The sequence below is a fragment of the Callithrix jacchus genome, chromosome 17, assembly GCF_049354715.1.
Source record: "Callithrix jacchus isolate 240 chromosome 17, calJac240_pri, whole genome shotgun sequence".
NCBI lineage: Eukaryota > Metazoa > Chordata > Mammalia > Primates > Cebidae > Callithrix > Callithrix jacchus.
In genome coordinates, this window is record NC_133518.1 from 80,492,736 (window position 1) to 80,512,798 (window position 20,063).

General features: G+C 56.2%; 1 protein-coding gene across 11 annotated transcripts in view; it reads right to left on the reverse strand.

Moving 5' to 3' along the window:
• The window catches only part of CCDC13 (coiled-coil domain containing 13), a 76,221-nt gene that overhangs the window by 33,754 nt on the left and 22,404 nt on the right, over positions 1-20,063 (reverse strand). For 8 of the 11 annotated variants that reach the window (XR_013528785.1, XR_013528786.1, XR_004736057.3 and 5 more), the window contains 7 exons: positions 16,652-16,794; positions 16,019-16,108; positions 10,842-10,958; positions 9,607-9,711; positions 6,981-7,142; positions 3,799-3,975; positions 702-908 (listed from right to left, as the gene is read on the reverse strand). Coding sequence is in view for 8 of the 11 variants with exons in the window: in XM_054247057.2 (XP_054103032.2) it covers positions 702-908; positions 3,799-3,975; positions 6,981-7,142; positions 9,607-9,711; positions 10,842-10,958; positions 16,019-16,108; positions 16,652-16,794 (1,001 nt within the window). In the remaining 3 variants the exon portion in view is untranslated. The remainder of the gene's footprint in view (positions 1-701; positions 909-3,798; positions 3,976-6,980; positions 7,143-9,606; positions 9,712-10,841; positions 10,959-16,018; positions 16,109-16,651; positions 16,795-20,063) is intronic. The other 3 variants (XM_078354783.1, XM_078354782.1, XM_078354785.1) reach the window with 1 other exon arrangement.

Consider the following 20,063-nt stretch of genomic DNA (forward strand, 5'->3'; position numbering starts at 1 on the left):
TTTACAAGCTCCTGCCTTCCAAGAGCATTTACTGGGCATCTACTCCAGGCTTGGTCCAGTGCCAGGTGCCGAGCACCATGGCCTGTGTGCTCTCTCACACGCAGTGCAGGGGAGAAGACAGGAAAATGACCATAGGGTGTGACAGAAGTTTGGCTGGGGGATGTGTAGTCAGGAGCGTGCCTGGGAGGGCACATAACACAGAACAGGGGCCCTGGAGCTTCCTGGACGAGCTCCTGGCTGGGTAAGACCTGAAGGCTGAGGGGCAGCTGTCTAGAGGGAGGGAGTGTGCTTCACGCTGTGTGCAGCCCGGGGCTGCGTGAAGAGCTGAATGGTGCCTGGGCAGCCGGAGTGTGGAGAGGGATGGCCGCAAGAGCTAGTCACGTGGTACCCGGAAGTTGAACAAGGGTGCCTTCCTTCACGCATCCAGCTGCTGGGGCTGCTGCCATCAACTTGAACCCTGAGGACGAGGCCACCGCTGGGGATGGGGAAGGGTAAACTGGAAGGTGCCTGGGTCTGTGAGGACCAGGTGAGGTTGTGGGTGACCGTAAGCCACGAGATCAGGTCTGTGTGCAGAGTGGGTTGGGGAGCCAAACAGAAGCGGGTGTCCACAGTGGAGCCAGGGACGACAGTCCAGCCTGAGCTAAGGCAAGCAGAAAGTGGGGGGAGGATGTGGTTGGGGGCTGTGCCCGTGCCCTACTCACGTGCACACTGAGTTGCCCGATCTCCGTCTCCAGCTGCTGCACTCTGGCCTCCCGCTCGGCCACCATGGCTTGCAGCTGGGCGACGAGGCTACTGCTCCGCTGAGCCTCACTGTTCAACTGCTGGTCCACGTGGTGCTGGGACAGTCGCGTCTTCTCCTCCTTCAGACTCAGGCTGCCCAGGGTTTCCTGTAGCTGCTTCAGCTGGTCCTGGGAGGGCCAGGCAGGAGGGCAGGTGGAGTCAGTCATGTCCCTTGGGCAGGGGAGGACAAGGACAGACTGCCTCCCTCACCCCAAAGCAGCCTGCAGGAATCTAACAGTGGGACCCTGTTCCCTTGAAAGGCAAAAACACCTTCCCTGCCTGCCATGAGCAGGTGTCAAGCCAGGCGGGTGAGGACCGTGTACTTGTCCTCTCCTCAACCGCCTTCTCCGAGTTTGGAGCCAAGGAGGAGATCCAAGGGCTCCTGGGACAACAAAAAGCAGATCAGATGGTGGGTCCTCACCTGGGGGTGGTGGGGGGAGCAGATCAGATGGTGGGTCCTCACCTGGGGGGGGTGGGGGGAGCAGATCAGATGGTGGGCCCTCACCTGGGGGGGTGGGGGGAGCAGATCAGATGGTGGGTCCTCACCTGGGGGGGTGGGGGGAGCAGATCAGATGGTGGGTCCTCACCTGAGGGGGGGTGGGGGGGAGCAGATCAGATGGTGGGTCCTCACCTGGGGGGGTGGGGGGGAGCAGGTCAGATGGTGGGTCCTCACCTGGGGGGGTGAGGGGAGCAGATCAGATGGTGGGCCCTCACCTGGGGGGGTGGGGGGGAGCAGATCAGATGGTGGGCCCTCACCTGGGGGGGTGGGGGGGAGATCAGATGGTAGGTCCTCATCTGGGGGAGGTGGGGGGAGCAGATCAGATGGTGGTCCTCACCTGGGGGGGTGGGGGGGAGCAGATCAGATGGTAGGTCTTCATCTTGGGGGGTGGGGGGGAGATCAGATGGTGGGTCCTCACCTGGGGGGGTGGGGGGGAGCAGATCAGATGGTGGGTCCTCACCTGGGGGGGTGGGGGGGGAGATCAGATGGTGGGTCCTCACCTGACGGGGGGTGAGGGGGAGCAGATCAGATGGTTCCTCATCTGAGGGGGGTGGGGGGGAGCAGATCAGATGGTGGGTCCTCACCTGGGGGGGTGGGGGTGGGGGGGAGAAGATCAGATGGTGGCTCCCCACCTGGGGGGGTGTGGAGGGAGCAGATCAGATGGTTCCTCACCTGATGGGTTGGGGGTGGGGGGGAGCAGATCAGATGGTGGCTCCCCACCTGGGGGGTGTGGGGGGAGCAGATCAGATGGTTCCTCACCTGATGGGGTGGGGGTGGGGGGGAGCAGATCAGATGGTGGCTCCCCACCTGGGGGGTGTGGGGGGAGCAGATCAGATGGTTCCTCACCTGATGGGGTAGGGGTTGGGGGGAGCAGATCAGATGGCTCCTCACCTGAGGGGGGGTGGGAGGGAGCAGATCAGATGGCTCCTCACCTGATGGGGTGGGGTGGGGGGGAGCAGATCAGATGGTGGCTCCTCACCTGAGGGGGGTGGGGGGGAGCAGATCAGATGGTTCCTCACCTGAGGGGGGGGTGGGAGGGAGCAGATCAGATGGCTCCTCACCTGATGGGGTGGGGGTGGGGGTGGGGGGGAGCAGATCAGATGGTGGGTCCTCACCTGGGGGGGTGGGGGTGGGGGGAACAGATCAGATGGTGGCTCCTCACCTGAGGGGGGTGGGGGGGAGCAGATCAGATGGCTCCTCACCTGAGGGGGGGTGGGAGGGAGCAGATCAGATGGCTCCTCACCTGATGGGGTGGGGTGGGGGGGAGCCGATCAGATGGCTCCTCACCTGATGGGATGGGGATGGGGGGGAACAGATCAGATGGTGGCTCCTCACCTATCAATGGGGTAGGGGGAGGTATTTAGCTCACAGGAAAGCCTGATCCTGCTTGGCTGGGAGACTACTCTGCCAGGGATCTATTAGCACCAGACTGAAGCCCCATCCCAAGGAAATGCCCTCAGGAGACTCCAGGCAAAGCCTTCCTGCCTGGGCCAGCAGAAAGGACAAGGTCAGTGGTGTGGAACAGGAGGGCTGCTGTCCTCCCCTCAGAGTGGAGGAAACTGAGGCCCAGAGAGCCCAAGGGCACCCTGCTGGTGAACAGCATGACTGGGCTAGTTTGTAGCTCTCATCGTGCCACCTTCAATGACAAAGAATGGTGACATGCAGGGACCTCAGAGGACATCCAGCCCTGAAACTTATTTTTAAAGCTGGCTGCTGAGCCTCAAGGAGGGGAGGCTACTGGCCTACGGTCACACGGTGAGGTATCGGCACAGGCAGCCTAGATTTCAGGTCTTCTGTGCCCGGCCCGCCACCCTGCCATGTCAAGTGATCATGACCCGACCCAGAACCTCCAAACAGCCCAGCCACGCTGGACATGATCACCTCCTGCAGGGACAACCTGGAACCTGACACCAAACTCTGGTGCCTCGGGTCCCACAGAGAAAAAGTAGGCTTGGGAAAGCAGTGTGGCCTCACCAATCAAGGAAGGTTTTACAGTCAGCACACCTGGCTTGAACTCAGTTGTATGGTCTCAGATGAGTTATGTAATGAGTCTGAGTCTTAGTTTCCCCCTCTGTGAAGTGGGATTAAAATATGTGACCCTAGAAGTTACCTTGGGGACTAAGCATTAGAAAGCCCAGAAGGGGAAGGGCTCTGTGCCATGACAGAGACAAGAACTAGTACCAGCTCCCTCTCACCCTTGTCATTCCTGCTGAAGAATAACCTAGGGCATAATCCCACCTCCTCCCCTAGTACGTTTCTGTCTCTTTTGAGGTCCACAGGCCTAGTGTCTGTGCCTGGTGCTGCTCCATCACAGCCCCCCACGTGCCCGCAGGCAGTCTCTCTGAGTGGTGCCTGTCCCTGGGGCGGGGCTTTGCGCTGGGAGCCATCTAGAGGCAGTGGGCTTCAGGGTTACACAGGTGGCATCGAGGGGTGAGTGAGGGCTCCCTCTGGCCAGGGCTGGGGCCCATCCTTTGGGGACCAGCACTGGCTCCCACCCTGCCTGAGTGGCGGGGCCATACCATCAGGGCGTCGATGAGCTCGTCGTCATGCCGGCCCTTCTCCACCAAGGTCCCCATCTGACTCCTGAGGGTCTTCACCTCACTCGCCAGCACCTTGTTCCGAGACCTCATGCCCTCACACTTCTTTTTCAGCTCCTCAAGCTCTCTCTGGAGGGCATCCCGCTCACTGGCAAGTTTCTATAATTAGAAAGTGAGGGCACGGGAGGCTGTGTGGGAACTTGGCCACGTCTGCTCCGTGGCTCCCACTCCGTGGCAAGGCCAGGGGCTGGGCTGGGGGTGCTTGCTGAAGGCCACAGGGCCAGTCACTAGAGCCAGGGCCCTGAGTCCCAGCCCAGGCCTCTCAGGGACGTCAGGTGGCCAGCAGCCCCCCACCCTCACCCTAGCACATGACAGCACTAACGAATGACAGCACTCCCCACATCCGCCTGAGACACAGGCTTCCTGCACTTGAGAGGGAAGCCGGCCAACTGTGTGTGTCCTCCAGAGAGGGCGGCCAGTGCCGCTTGTGAACCTCCCCATGCTGGGGAAAGGAGAAAAGCTGCACTTCAGAAAAAGTGCTAGGCTAGGTTCCCGCTGCAGCACCTCGCCCCTCCAGGAGCTGGAATGAGAAGGGAGGGTCTGTTCCCCTCATCCTCCGTGACTAGTTGGCACAATCCCTGGCTGCACCTCGCTTTGTCAGCCACCAGCTGGAAACAGTGCCACGCGTGTCTGTGGAGTCTCTCACTCACTCACCCCTTCCTTCTCAAGGGTTTCCTGAGGGCTCACTATGGGCTGAATATTGCTTTATAGGTGCCAGGGGACAGCAAAAAGCAAAATAGTCCTTGTCCTCAAGGAGCTGACATCCTAACGGAGGAGAGAGATGACATCAAATAGTGACAAATGCGCATTTGAAAGTAGGAAACAGGAATCTCAAGAGGGGTGTGGTCAGGGAAGGGCCTCTGAAAAGGTGGCATCTGAGCAGAGATGGAAGGAGACAGGGGAGCGCAAAGGCCCTGGGTGGAACGTGTGTGTCAGGGGCACAGCGAGTGAAGGGGCAGAGGCTCCATCAGGCAAACCCGCAGAGACAAGCTGGAGACGCGAGGAGGGGCTTGGGCAGTGGGTGACATCAGCTGCTTGGTCCTGAGGGTGACTTGTTGCTGGAAAAGTGTTTTCATGTCCTTGATGAAGTGAATTACAGAAATGCGAAACAAACATGAATCCACAGGACACGAGCCCTCTGCAGGAGGCATTCCTCACCGGCTGCCCTCCTGCCTACATACTCCAGGCTCTCACGGGTGCCTGGCAGAGGGAACGCAAGCAGGAAGCCGCTTCCTTCCACCCGCCACTGCAGCCTATGGTCAGCCCGACTGTCCAGCATCATCTGTCCTGTGCGAGCGTGTAAGTCCAAGTGTAGGTGCATCTGAAACCCAACGCCTCCAAATCTCAGCTCCCTTTCTCCCCTGTCTCCCTTACCCACCTGCTGCACTCCCTAGAAGTCCTTCAGGCCTCTTCCTCCTCCTCTCTCTGCCAAGTCCAATCAGTTCTTGAGCCCCGGGAAGTCTGTGTGCACAGCCCCAGGTGCCTGGCCCTTCCACGACAGTCCTTGAGCCCCGGGAAGTCTGTGTGCACAGCCCCAGGTGCCTGGCCCTTCCACAACAGTCCACCGTCTCGGCAAAGGTCCTCGGTCATGTCCCCAGGATCGCCACTCTGCCTCCCATTCCACTTCCCACCCATTCCTCCTCTTGCTCCAACCATGTGACCTTTCAAAACGGACAGCTGACCACCTCCCTCCATAACTTAAAACCCTTTGGTGGGCTGGGCGTGATGGCTGGCGCCTGTAATCCCAGCACTTTGGGAGGCTGAGGCAGGTGGATCACCTGAGGTTAGGAATTTGAAACCAGCCTGACCAACATGCTGAAAACTCGTCTCTACTAGAAATACAAAAATTAGCTGGGCATGGTGGCAGGCGCCTGTAATCCCAGGTACTTGGGAGGATGAGGCAGGAGAATCGCTTGAACCCCAGAGGCAGAGGTTGCAGTGAGCCGAGATCACTCCACTGCACTCCAGCCTGGGCGACAGAGCGAGACTTTGCCTAAAAAAGCAAAAACGAAAACCCTTTGGTGGTTCTCCATAGCCTTCAAGATACAGGCCAAAAGTCCTGGCCGGCATAAAAGGCCAGCAGGCCCTGGCCCTCTGTGACGTCACTGTTCCCTCCTCACAGCTGATGGTCGAGAGTGCGGGAGGTGCAGCGTGGCCAAGGTCACAGCCTTCCTAACACAGGGCCTAGCCCGGAGTCGGTGCTCCCAGGCTAAAGTCCCCTCACCGCCAGGTGCCTTGCTGCCAGGGCCACGGAAGTGGGCCTGTTGTGTGGCCTGCCTGCACCTCTTCATGCTGCTTCTGCTGCCTTCTTTAAGGCGGCACCCACTCCCCACTCTCACAGCAAGTCTGGGGAGGCTAACCCATCCCCCAAACCTTGGCCAATCAAAACACCCTGTACTCCTGGCCACAGTGACGGACCAGGGGTGGCCACGTGACCCAAGCTAGACCAAAGACACTCAGTTCTAGGAATCATTGGAACTATTTGGGAAGAGAAGGCCTTTGTCTGTGGAGGAGAGAAGCTGGGACTAGCCAGGGGCCCTGTGGAAGGAGAGAAGCCAGCCCAGGAGAAGTGATGCTGCCAGCAAGGCCCTGGTCTGCACCTGAAGCCAGGCCCCTTCCGGACTGTTCGTTTATATGGACCAGTAACTTCTCTGTTGCATAAACCTGGTAGAGTTAGAGTTCTGACATGCCCAGTGCAGCCCGTGAGATGTGGCCCCTGACGCCAAGTCCAGCCTGCCCACCTCTTTCCTCAGCCTGGGACTTTCCTCCTTTAAGCCTCGTCTAACCCTCTCATACTTAGGGGGCTGTGACCCGCTCCCTCTGCCTTTTACAATGGGAGAATTTCAGGTACAGCATCTCCAGAACAGCCAGGGTGGGGCCAAGCAAAGTGGATTAAATGCGCTCACTGTGAGGCCCCAGTCAGGCACCTCAGGCTGGTTTGACAGGACGTGAGGAACGTGCGGAGGTGACCCAGGTCCCCAGGTGACTCCTGCCTAGAAGGGGTGGCTCAGACTTCCGACCACACGGGCCTCTGAGCCCTGCCGGCACCATCGGGATCTCTTGCTCCCACAGCCCGGCTGACCTCCTCACTGGTCAGGCGTTACCTCCAAGGCTTCCTGCTTCTCCCTTTCCAAGCTGTGGATCCTCAGCAGGTGTTTCTCCTGTGCCGACAGCTTCCTTGGGTCTGGATACACAGACAACTCATCACTGGCTGTTCCTGCAGACTGGCTCCGGGCCTGGCCCAGCTGCTTCTCAAGCTCTCGAACCTGAGGGTGGTAAAACCCGTCATTCACAATGGGTCTGCAGCCAGCCCCCTGCTACTCACAAGTATGATCAGAGACCCCAGACTGAAGATGGAGCTGCCTCTCCGGATGGCTGTGGTCGCCCCATCTGAGGAGGGCGAGGCCTGGGCGCGATCTGAGCTAGCGTCCTGAGCAACACGGTGGAAGGCACCAGGCAAGTTCAGCTTAGAAAAAAGACAACATCACCCTACCTCTGAGGGGCTGTCTGAGGCTGGGAAGCACAGCTGTGGCCCCAGGAACCTGGGAGGGATAGAGTGGCAGGTCTCAGCAAGAAAAAGCTTTCTTATTTTATTTATTTAGAGACAGAGTCTTGCTCTGTCGCCCAGGCTGGGGTGCGGTGGTATAATCATAGCTCAGTGTAATCTCTGCCTCCCGGGCTCAAGCAATCTCCCACCTCAGCCTCCTGAGCAGCTGGGACCACAGGCACATGCCACCGTGCCTGGATAATTTTCGTATGTATATATATTTCTGCATATATATAAAAATATATATATACACAAATAAATTATAGTTATATATACAAAAATTAAATTATTTTATATATATGTGTGTGTGTATATATGTGTATGTGTATATATATTACATACACATATATATATTGTAGAGATGGGTTTCACCATGTTGCCCAGGCTGGTCTTGAACTCCTGGGCTCAAGTGATCTGGCCACCTCAGTCTCCCAAAGTGCCAGGCAAGGAGGAACTTTCTACCGACAGACCACCTAAGACTGGGTAGGCCCCTCAGGAGGTGCTGCAGAGGTTACTCAGGGTTTGGAAGCAGAGAGACCGGCTCAAAGCCTCACGGACCGTGTGGCTGCATTCGGGTGGCCTCTCCGAATCTCAGCTCCCTCACCTAAGAGCACGCCCTGCGTAACACTGTCATGTGAGGCTGTCTGAGCCTGGGAATCCTCTGAGTTTCTTGGAATGACCTATCTTGGTGCTCACTCCAGATCAACAAACTAGAGTTTAGGGGAAGGGCCTTGGCATCTGCATTTTAAATGCTAAGGTGATTTCTAGGATTAGGTAACTTTGTAAAATCCCAAGACGGTCTAGGTGAAGCCAGCAACGCAGCCTGGCCCGCGTGAGCTCTCAGCAAGTGGCAGATAGATGTCATCCCACAGAACGGTGCCCTTATCACCCTGGTAACCCTGGGGCAGAAGCAGACAACTCCTAGGGTCCTTCCAACCCTGGTTTCTGTGTCAACGCAACCCAATGACGAAACAACAGCGCTGGTAAACTTGAGCCAGGAAAGGAAGCACGATTCGCGAGGCTCCCTGGCCAAGGGCGGGAGCAGAGCTTTGGCAGCCCCCGTCAGTGCCCTCGTGTGGCGCTGTGCGGCAATTCCACTTATCATTAAAGAACACTGTTGCCTTTAAGAATTCCACACACAACTTAATGACAACAGTGAGTTGTTTCGTCTTATTATGGTCCGACACTGTGCTAGGTGCTTTACAAATTTATCTGATGTCACCCCATTTCACAGGTGTGAAGATGACGACACAGGAGGATGAAGGGATGTGCCCAAGGCCACCGAGCTGGCAGACCAGTGGGCAAACTTCAACTCAGGTGTCTAGAACCCCAAGGTCATGCACGGATCATCATCAGCTTCCTGGAGTTGTTCCCCCTCTATGTTGGCTTCAAGGACCCCATGGCAGACACGAGGACCAAAGCCACTGTGACCTGTGAAGTCCCCGGGAACAAGGGTGATATGCTTGGCAAAGAGTGGAAATCACACAGCTGCTCACGGGCCTCTCAGGTGAAGGGAAAAGGTGAAAGAACCACACGTAACCTTCACGCGGTGCTCCCTCCATGCCAGGCCTGGCTACGCACCTTACAAGTACCGACTCAACTCTCCCAACAACCCTGTGGGGTAGGTATCGCTATTATCCCCATTATGCAGATGAGGAAACTGAGGCACAGGGCTAAAGAAACTCGCTTGAGGTCGCACAGCTGGTGAGTGGAGAGCTGGGATTTGAATCTGAGCCTCGGGGCGCCAGAGCCCTGCCATCAGCCTCTTTTGGTTTGCTCCAAAATACTCAGATAATAAAGAGGGAGACGAGGCTAAGTTTTATCGGGTAATTAAAACTTTCAAAAGACCACAAGCATCTGGACAAAGCTGGAAAAAGCTTCCAACAGTCACACAAATTTCCATGAACTAGGAAAAGAAGATGCCTGGAGTAAAATGAATCAACCAAAGGCAGGGGCGTTTGTGAAGCTCCAGTGCCTGGCGTGTGGCGTTACGTAAGCGCTCGTTCACTAAATAGCAGACTAAAACCAGGCTGGTTGGCGAGAGGGTGACGCAGCAGCCCTGCACCACTGCGCTGTGACACCTGAAGGCCTTTTTTGGGTACCGTGCGCTCAAGTCTCTAAGGGGTTCAGGGCAGGTCTTTCTGGGATGTTTTAAATCCTTAGAAGTCTGGTGACTCACCCACCTTGCTTTGCAAAACGAGAATTTGTTGAGCCCGACCCCTCCAGGTCCCAGGCAAGGACAGGAGCTGCTGGACATCGATGCCTTCCCCGACCTCACTGGCCAAAACCTGAAATAAGGCAGGGCCTTCAGTGTGGAAAAGAGAGGGCTCCACCAGACCCTGTTTAGAAGCACGTTTGGAAGCAGCCTTCACCTACACAATCTTCTTCCAGCCCAGAGCGCAGCCCTCCAAGGTCAGTCCTCTGTGTCCCAAGGGCAGCTCTCCCTGGGAAAGTAGTAAACCCATCATCCCTGGCACTTCTTGGCAGTGCTTAGAGCAACCAAGAAACCACCGACCATGCCCGGACAGGGCCCCTTGCTCCTGACATATTCTGGGATGACTGAACCACGAAGCTGACCAACACCTGCTTCCTTAACCCATTCACTTGTCACCTCGAGCTGAGCTAATTCTGGCTATGTGAAGTGCCTCGCCACGGAGCCCTGCCCTCTGAAAAGCCACAGACAAGTGGACCTCTGAGTGCAGCAAAAGGTGGGCTACTGAATGTCAGCTGGGACGCTGTGGTCCAGGAAGGGCCCAGTTTTGCAGCTGCTGACGGGCAGCACTCTCCCGACCTCAAGGCTCGAGGCAGAAACAATACACTCAGCTTGTGACCTGGGCCCCTCTGAGGCTGTCACAGAAACCCTGCCCAGCACACCAAGCCTCTGGCGCTCGCTTCCACAAGAGAACACTGTTTTGGAAATCTTGGCCAGTCTGAGTGGTTCCAGCAGGGAAGACAAATGCCAGAGAATTCGCTATGTAAATAAAAATAAAGAACGAACCAGCTGGGCCTGTGTCCCAAGTCTGAGCGTTTCCCTTTGAAAGGGTCCTTTAATGCACAGTAACCTAGTCACGTTCTGTTACAGATGGCAGAGCAGAAGGCAGGGTTGGCAGGCTTCCAAGTTAGGGGTGACATTCAGGGGAGACCCAGGATCTACTGGGGCACAAGGACTCCGGGAAGGCTTAATGGAATCTCCCTGGGTGGACAGCGCTGTCCTTCTCCGTGCAGAGCTGGGCAGGCCTCACAAGGGCATGTGTGCTGGGGGTGGGGACCGAGGGCTGATGGGAGGAAGGACTGGACCTGGAGCCTGACCCAGAGCAAGCACTGCGCTCACGGGGCTGAGCACTCAGGCTCCAGAATGGAACCCACGGTGCCAGCCATGTTCTTCCCAAGTCCAGCCCCAGCCCTGGCTCTGAAGGACCTTCTGTGCCACCCGAAGCTCCTGCTTCACAGACTGGATCTGGTTACGGAGGTCACTCATCTTCAAGTTGGTGGCCGCCAGCCTGTCCTGCAGGGCCTTCACCTCCGGGGTCTCCTGCTGTGGGGAAGGACAGGAGAGAAAGTAGTCACTATTGCCGACATGGGAACAGCCATCATAGCCATTTACCCAAGTCTGTGCCAGGCACTGTGCTAAGTGTTTGACATGGAGCAACTCATTTAACCCTCACCAAGCCTTGTCAGGTAGGATCTCTCATAAGCCCCTCATAGGTGCAGAACGGAGGCTGGTGGAAGGCCAGTCCTCTACTTGGGCTGACTGGTTAATCAAGGTGGAACCTGGATTTGGATCCTGGCAGCTTAGCTTTGGGGCTGGGCTTTCTGCAGTGTTACACACGCTGGATGCAGGCCTCGCCCTAGAGGTGGAGCATCTGGAAACAGCTGGGGCGCCACACCTCCCAGACACTTCCCGGGTGTGGACCCTCCTCCGTGCTCAGAGATCCACATCGCAGCTAATCCACCTTCACTCAGAATATAGAGGAAACCATGTTATTCCCAGAAGGCAACCCAGCATGGCAGGAGTCACGGCTCCCTAATTCAGGGCCCGCCTCTCCCAGAACTGTCAGCTTGGACCTTGGGCTCTCTTTCCTAGCGGTGACCACTGAACAGAAATAAGGACCCATTTTAATTTCCAAATGCTCATCTCTGTGGCTTGAAGAACTGCAGCAAGCCACATGAAAACTGCCTGCTGAAACTCGGCAATGTCTTTCTTTTAACCCACTGTTTTATTTAAACGATCTGGATAGAAACTTTTCTTAAATGTGCTGACTACTTCTCGGTCTTCAGTAGACACTCCTGTGACTCACAGACATTTGACAAGGAACCTTCAAGGTCAGCCCATTCAAACCCCTTTCATAATGATAAAAATAAGGTCCAGAGAGGGGAGGCAATTTGCCTTCAGGCTTCAGCTGGTTGAGGTGACACAGGTGGGATTAGAAAGAACACTGGTCCTTCCCCTGCCCTGGCTGACTCTTCCAATTTAAGCTGCTGCTAATGCTGGGCACTGTGCCCACAGGGACACTGGTTGTTAGGCTGAGCATCCCAGCAGGTGATGATGCTGGGGCCCTCTGCTGCTGCCCCACAGGGCAGAGGGGCTGACCTTCAAGAAGCAGGGCTGGTCCTGCAGTGCCTTTCTCTAGCAGGCACAAACAAAAGCTCCTGTGAATGCTAGTGTGGAAGACAGATCCAAGTATACTGGGTCTGGAAAGTTCCATGGGCCCCCGAGGCTCTGGGCAGCCCAGCTGAAAACCAGTGGCCCAAGAAGCTAGACAGGGACACCTGGTCCAGAAACCCCGGCCTCACCCAGTGTCCTCATCTATGGAATGGGTAAAAAAACGCTTCCCTGCTTCGCTTCCTCCGAGCACCACCATCAGGCTAAAGAGAACAGCCAACGTGAACAGAATGTGCCAACTGGGAACTTATATGAAACATAAGCATATTTATGTTCTGTGTTCTTCCTTCTGTCTGGCTGCCTGCCATCCCTGCGCACTCTGTTGGGTGCCTGCCTCTTCTCCTGTTAAATGTGTGGCTTTGAATCTGCCCTGGGTTGGGAAGCAACCCCCCTCCAGCCCGTACCACGCATCTGCCCTACCTGTCAGATCTCCTGTGCCATGAGCCCCAGTGGCCCTGACCTCCAGGGTGGCCTGATCTTGGGTTGACACTGACCTCAGAGGTGACCCTGACCTTGGGAGTGACCCTGACCTTAGGAGTGACCCTGATCTTGGGGGTGACCCTGACCTCGGGGGTGGCCTGACCTCGGGGGTGACCCTGATCTCGGGGGTGACCCTGACCTCGGGGGTGACCCTGACCTCGGGGGTGACCCTGACCTTGGGGGTGACCCTGACCTCGGGGGTGACCCTGACCTCGGGGGTGACTCTGATCTCGGGGGTGACCCTGACCTCGGGGGTGACCCTGACCTTGGGAGTGACCCTGATCTTGGGGGTGACCCTGACCTTGGGAGTGACCCTGATCTCGGGGGTGACCCTGACCTCAGCAGTGACCCTGATCTTGGGGGTGACCCTGACCTCGGGGGTGGCCTGACCTCGGGGGTGACTCTGATCTCGGGGGTGACCCTGACCTTGGGAGTGACCCTGATCTTGGGGGTGACCCTGACCTCGGGGGTGGCCTGACCTCGGGGGTGACCCTGATCTCGGGGGTGACCCTGACTTCAGGAGTGACCCTGATCTTGGGGTTGACACTGACCTCGGGGGTGACCCTGATCTCGGGGGTGACCCTGACCTTGGGAGTGACCCTGATCTTGGGGGTGACCCTGACCTTGGGAGTGACCCTGATCTCGGGGGTGACCCTGACCTTGGGAGTGACCCTGATCTCGGGGGTGACCCTGACCTTGGGGGTGGCCTGACCTCGGGGGTGACCCTGATCTCGGGGGTGACCCTGACCTCAGGAGTGACCCTGATCTTGGGGGTGACCCTGACCTTGGGGGTGACCCTGACCTTGGGAGTGACCCTGACCTTGGGAGTGACCCTGATCTTGGGGGTGACCCTGATCTCGGGGGTGACCCTGACCTCGGGGGTGACCCTGACCTTGGGAGTGACCCTGATCTTGGGGGTGACCCTGACCTCAGGGGTGGCCTGACCTCGGGTACCAAGGGCCCTGGGAATACATGTACATCCATGTGGCTGCCATGAGCTCACAGGGTCTCTTGGATCTGATCAGAGCATGGAAAAAGGGCAGGCGGTGCTGGCTGTAGAACGCGGGCCCTGCCCAATCCTCCTTTTCTCATCTGTAAAATGGGGCCATGTAATCCAACCTCAGGGAACCTGTGAGGGTTGCTAAGATAATGCACATCAAGGGTGCTGTCTGGGGCAGCTGATGGAGGGCAATGCTGGCAGGCCTCGCCTAGTTGAGTGGGCAGTGGGCAAGGGGGCTGAGGGCCAGGTGGTGCTCTGGAGGGGACTAGGTCAGGCCCCATCCTCCTGGCTCAGGCAGCTGAGCTAATCCTACCTCCAAACCACTTGAGAGCTTTCTGCCAAGAGTGAAATTCCACAGGCTTTGTGGGGGATCTGCATATGGGCACACTCCCTCCCCTACCCCAGGCTGTTTTCTTTGAGGGAATAACTAAAACGCAGTCCACGGGGAGCAGACGACGCCATCGTGCTCACATCACGGCCTCCCGAAGCCCCAAGCAGAGGCAAGCGTGTTCGGCTCCACTGGAATGTGCTTTGGAGGCTCGGGCTGGAGCGTGGACTGAGCCTGCATGCCCCTGGAGTGGAGCAGCCTTCTGAGGGGAACATTGCTTTCGCTCTCGCTCTGACTGGGAGATGACAGGGACAGGGACAGTGCATGACGCTGACGAATCCAGACACAGCCCATCACACACTTTCTCTCCAAACCTGGAACCTCCCGGGCTCCCTGTGGCCACAGAGTAGTCAGAACTCCTGCTCCAGCTGCCATTCAAGGGCTCCCTCTGTGGGTGACTTCACCCCAGCTTTTTTGGCTTACATTCCCCTTTCCCCTTGTGAGCTCTGGGCTGCAGTCAAGTGTTCACCAGCGGACCCTCAGCTCACCTTCCCCAGCTTCCTTCTCCAGTAAGGCCAGCTCAGGGTCACCCTCCTCCGTCCCAGCTTCCAGCTGCAGCCTTAATGGAGGGTGGAGTCCTCCGTGAGCTCAGAGCACTGGGGCCATCTCTGAAGGCCCTCTCCACATCCCAGCTTCCAGTGACTCCTCATTCCTCCTCTGGGATTCTCCATAGACAGAGCCTCACTCTGTAACCCAGGCTGGAGTGCAGTGGTGCGATCTTGGCTCACTGCAGCCTCCACCTCCTGGGTTCAAGTGATTCTCCTGCCTCAGCCTCCCGAGTAGCTGGGACTACAGGCGCACACCACCATGCCCAGCTAATTTTTATACTTTTGGTAGAGATGGTGTTTCACCATGTTGGCCAGGCTGGTCTTGAACACGTGACCTCAAGTGGCTTACCCACCTCAGCCCCTCAAAGTGCTGGGATTCCGGGCATGAGTGGCCAAGCCCAGCCGAGGCTGTTTTGATTCCCTGTGTCGCAGGGCTTAGAAAGTCCCATCAGGCTCAACATCAGCTTCCTATCCAGGGCAGCTCTAGCTGGGGTCGTGGGGGTGCCCAATACTCGGAATAGACCAGGGGCAGCTTAGCAGTGTCCCCTGGAGCCAGGAAAGGGCCTGAAGAATACTCAGTCCAGCCCCGAGGAGGGCAGAGCCCCTCTGCTGCCTCCCCAGCAATGAGGCAGGTTTACATAAGACTAGACTTGAGGAGGTGCATTCACCCAGAGCCTGAGGGACCCATTGCTGCACACGGAGGACTGCACTGTCCTCAAGGAAGCCAGTGGCAATCCGATCCTGAGGTGCAGGCAGCAGGGCAGACGGGTTAGAAAACAGGCAGCAAACCTCGAGTCCTGGGCTCAGCCGCCTCTCCCAGGAAGACCCCCGGGAAGCCTCCTGGAATGTGACTTACACTCTGATACCATTTACTGCCTGGCCTGAGGACAAAGCGACGCAGTAGGTCAGACTGCTTCCTCTCATGGAGCTGCAGTTCCCGCCTCCTGCAGTTCACGAACTGTTCCCTGGTTTATAAAACGGGCTGTGGGGGACAAGTCCCCATTTCCAACAGCCACTTTGGCTGTGTAGATTTGGAGCTCCGCCAAAGGGGGAGTGCTGATGATATAATTCACCACCCTCCTAAAGAACAGGACGCCACTGGGCAGCGGTGAGCTCCCTGTCCCTGCAGTCAGGTGGAGGCTGCATGTGTCCCCAGTGAGGGTGCCGGACAGGAGATGGCCGGGAGGTCAGCTGGACCAGGCCTTCCCTCCTGATCCCGAGGCTCTAGGGTTCCAGGATTCTCAGGCTCCTCCCAGCCTTCCTTTCTAGAGACAGAGCTGGAGAGTCACCCTCCATGGCGTCTGACAGGACATTCTTGGCCTCAGGCCACAGACTCGGTACTGCCCTCTGCCGTCTGCTCGAGGATGCAGCAATGGTAGCCCATGGATGGGCAGCTGGCTCGGCAGTGGGAGGGGGTGGGAGTGGGCTCTGGGTGGAGGTACCTACACACCGGTGGAGGAGGCGGCCCAGGCTGGTGGCTGCCTCGCAGACTCCCCAGCACAGAAGAGAATCGTACCAATGCTCTGTCTCCCGTCTGCGTCCTCGGCGGCTTGGCCCCCGCGTCAGCGGCCCCCTTGGCTGGCGGCCTGGTCAGGGCTGACTGCAGCTGAAAAAGCAAACCTCACACTTCATACTCTGCTCAGCAATTGTGCAGCCCAAAGAACGCACTCTGGTGCCACCGTGTGTGTGGTGACCTATTTTGGTGGTGCGTCCTTTCAGCTCACTTTCGGGTCACTCATGGAAGGGCTCTCCTTTAGAAAGCACTCTGGAATGGAGAGGGTTTACCTGGCCGTCTGGCCCACTCCCTAGCTGCACCGTAAGAGCAGCCCAGGGGCTCACGAACAGCTTAATAGATAACGCTTCACTCATCATCTGTCTCCTGGAGTTCCAACCACAGCCTAGGAGGCGGGGCATAAAAAATGATGGATTTCAGGTTCCAGATGAACAGATGAGGCCAGAGGCACCGTGAAGCCTGCTGGAGTGCCGCGGCTTTGGATTTAAAGTGCGGCACCAGCACACACTGTGGATCTGAGAAAGCCTCGTAACCTTCCAGCTCAGCCCTTCCAGCTACCTATGGAGAAGCTGGGAAGGTTCCCTCTTGCCCATGCTGGGAGTCCCCTCCAGAGGGAGAATGGCCAAGGCCCCTCACCTCCCGCTCCAGCTCCTGGATGCGATTGGTCAGCTGCTTCACTCTGGTTTTTGCACCCTCTGATTCTGCCATCAACACCCGGTTCTTTTTTGATAGCTCCACAATTTTGGTGGCGACCATGTCTCCAGCTACACCAGCTGTCCCTAAAAAGAAGGGAATGGTGAGGTCAATTAAGACATCAAACTCATCAAAACGAAAAAAAATAAAAAAGAAACACTGCCTGCTCCACCTAGCTCTGTGGAGTCAAGAGTATGGAGTACATAAAGAAATACTCTACCTGGAGATAAAAAATAAATAAAAATAAATAAATAAATAAAAACATCAAACTCACGCCCCACCACCAACAGCACCAGGGTCTTGAAATCTGAAGCTGCTTGGCATGGAGGCTCATGAGGGGCACTGGCTTAGGAGGGGCACCACACACCTAGCAGCCCTGGGACCCAACTCCCATGAGCGGAAATGCAGCCACTCAGAGGTTCAGCATGTTCTAGGAAAATTATAAAAGCAGAAAGCAGAGTTTTCCTTCTGTGAGAGTCGGGTTTACCACTCCAGCGCTTCATGGCATCCTCAGTGATAGGGTTACGTCCATATCCCTGTAACGCTGCTGTGCCCTCTGATGCGTAGGGTGCAGTCCCCTTGGCCCTTCTATGACTCTGGGCTCAGCCACGTGGCTTGCTTTGGCCAAAGGCATGTGAACAGATCAGGTGCAGGTAAGGCAGAGGCGCGAAAAGCACTCGTGCGGTTAAACTCGCTGGTTTGCTTAGGCCCTCCGCACAGGAAGAGCATATCTGGCTGCTGGTCTCAAGAGTAAGAAAAGTCCGGGCGTGGTGGCTCAAGCCTGTAATCCCAGCACTTTGGGAGGCCGAGGCGGGTGGATCACAAGGTCAACAGATCGAGACCATCCTGGTCAACATGGTGAAACCCGTCTCTACTAAAAATACAAAAAATTAGCTGGGCATGGTGACGGGTGCCTGTAATCCCAGCTACTCAGGAGGCTGAGGCAGGAGAATTGCCTGAACCCAGGAGGCGGAGGTTGCGGTGAGCCGAGATCGTGCCATTGCACTCCAGCCTGGGTAACAAGAGCGAAACTCCGTCTCAAAAAAGAGTAAGAAGAGTCACTCAAGGAACCAACCTAGCCAGCCTGGCCTATATCAGCCAATCCCCAGCCAACCCCCGGTGTCTAAGCTAAATAAATGCTGACTGCTGCCGAGATCGCGTGGTTGTTTCTTTTTTCTTTTCTTTTTTTTTGAGACGGAGTTTCGCTTGTTACCCAGGCTGGAGTGCAATGGCACGATCTTGGCTCACTGCAACCTCCGCCTCCTGGGTTCAGGCAATTCTCCTGCCTCAGCCTCCTGAGTAGCTGGGATTACAGGCACGCGCCACCATGCCCAGCTAATTTTTTGTAATTTTTAGTAGAGACGGGGTTTCACCATGTTGGCCAGGATGGTCTTGATCTGTTGACCTCGTGATCCACCCGCCTCGGCCTCCCAAAGTGCTGGGATTACAGGCTTGAGCCACCGCGCCTGGCCCGCGTGGTTGTTTCTTATGCAGTTTGGTGGTGACACGTATTCAATACAAAGGCATACATTCATTTAGCAAATATTTGTTTTCTATCAAGTGCTGGGTCCTCTTGGTATTATGGATTCCATAGTGGATAAAAAAGACTCATGGAGTTTACATTCAAGGAGGGAAGACAGATAATTTAAAACATCAAAGAAATAACTATATATTCTAATACATAGGAGGAATACGTGTTGGGAAATCTGCTGGAGTTGGGCAAGGGGTAAGAATGAGGGAGGTGACGCTATTTTAGATGGACTGGCCGGGAAAGGCTCTCTGAGGAAGTGACGTGTGAACAGACACCTGAATGAATGAAGTGAGAGTGTTCTCACCTAGGAAGGACACTGTAAGCAGAGGAGATGTAGGTACAAAGGTCTGGAGGTGGCAATGTGCTTAGAGTATCTGAGGACCATCAAGGACTCCAGAGCAGAGGGAAGCCTCCCTGCAGTGGGCAAGGGAAGGAGGCTGTGGAAGGCGGCTGGAGCATGTGGATGGGGGAAGCTGCATGGGCGGGAGCCATGCGGAGGGTGAGCAGTGGAAGCCGGTCCAGTGTGGTCACTGCCTAGCTGCGTGGCCCTGACAGCCCCTCACCCTCTCTGGAGTGCAGCTCCCCATTGGGGTGACGGCAGATGTGTTCAGATGGCCGGCAAGCTTCCTGAATGCTTCTGACACTGCAGCAGGGAGTGACTGGCTGTCCTTTTAACATGGCCATCATATGCCTCAGAACAAGATGCAGGGTGACACTGGTGGAAAGCAAACAGGCACTCGATGGCTTTCAAATCACCTCAGCCCAGGCTCGCTCCTGCCGGCCTGGCTGAGGCAGTGAGGGGGCAACTAGGAGTAGCTGCCCTTGGAATCTCAGGTCTGCTGAGGAGGACAAGGACACCCCAGGAGGAAAGGCCCAGAGCAGACCAGAAGGCCTGGAGGATCTCGATGGCGCCCTTGGCTCCATTAACAGGCTGTGTGTCGGGAGTGCGGGGGCAGTGATAATAAAGGACCACTGTGAAAATCATCAACTCTAGCAGTTAAAAACCTGCAATTTCAGCGGAGGTCCAGTTCCGGTTAAGATGGAGTGAGCACATTCTGCCCTGTCTCTTTCGCTGAATACGACCAAAAGCCGGGATAGGATGTGGAGGCGGCGCCCTGAGCGTTCTGGGGAAGGAAAGCAGACCTAGGAGTGCACACGGTCTGGTGGTAACGTTTCCTCCCAGGACTCCAGTCAGCACAAATCCTGAACCGGCTGTCAGAAAGAGGTCCAAGGGAATGCCTTTCGAGTGCAAACAGCACGAAGCGGGGCTCGGACAGAATGGGAAGAATCCTCCGGATTTCTTTTTTTTAATTCTTCACCAACCGTGTCTCCAGGCAAGCTCTGCTCTAGGAGCTGCAACCCCGATCAATGGGGGCAGCAGCTGATGGAAGCACAGAAATGCCACCCTCCCTTTGGGTTCGTTACAATATGTATAATAGTTGAAAGCAAAAAGCATAATGCTGACTGATAGGATTTTCAATATATATGCAGATATAATACATATAAATCCTGAAATTTACAGGAAGAGGTCCAGGGACCTGAATGGTGGCAAAGTTTCTAGACTCCATTTGAAGTGGTAAAACATTAGTTCCATGTAGACTATAAAAAGGTAAGTATGTATCATTAGAATAATCACTAAAAAAAGCGCAAAAAAAAAAAATACTAAGCAAACAAAAGCCAAAAGCAATCACTAACAATCCAGCCAAAGGGAACCAATCTATCAGCCGCCAGTAGCCTATCACTTGCAGCACGGTTTGAAAGCATAAATGGGCTTGTCGGATTTTCTCTCCGAAATGTGAAAATGGAAATCAGAAATGGTGACTT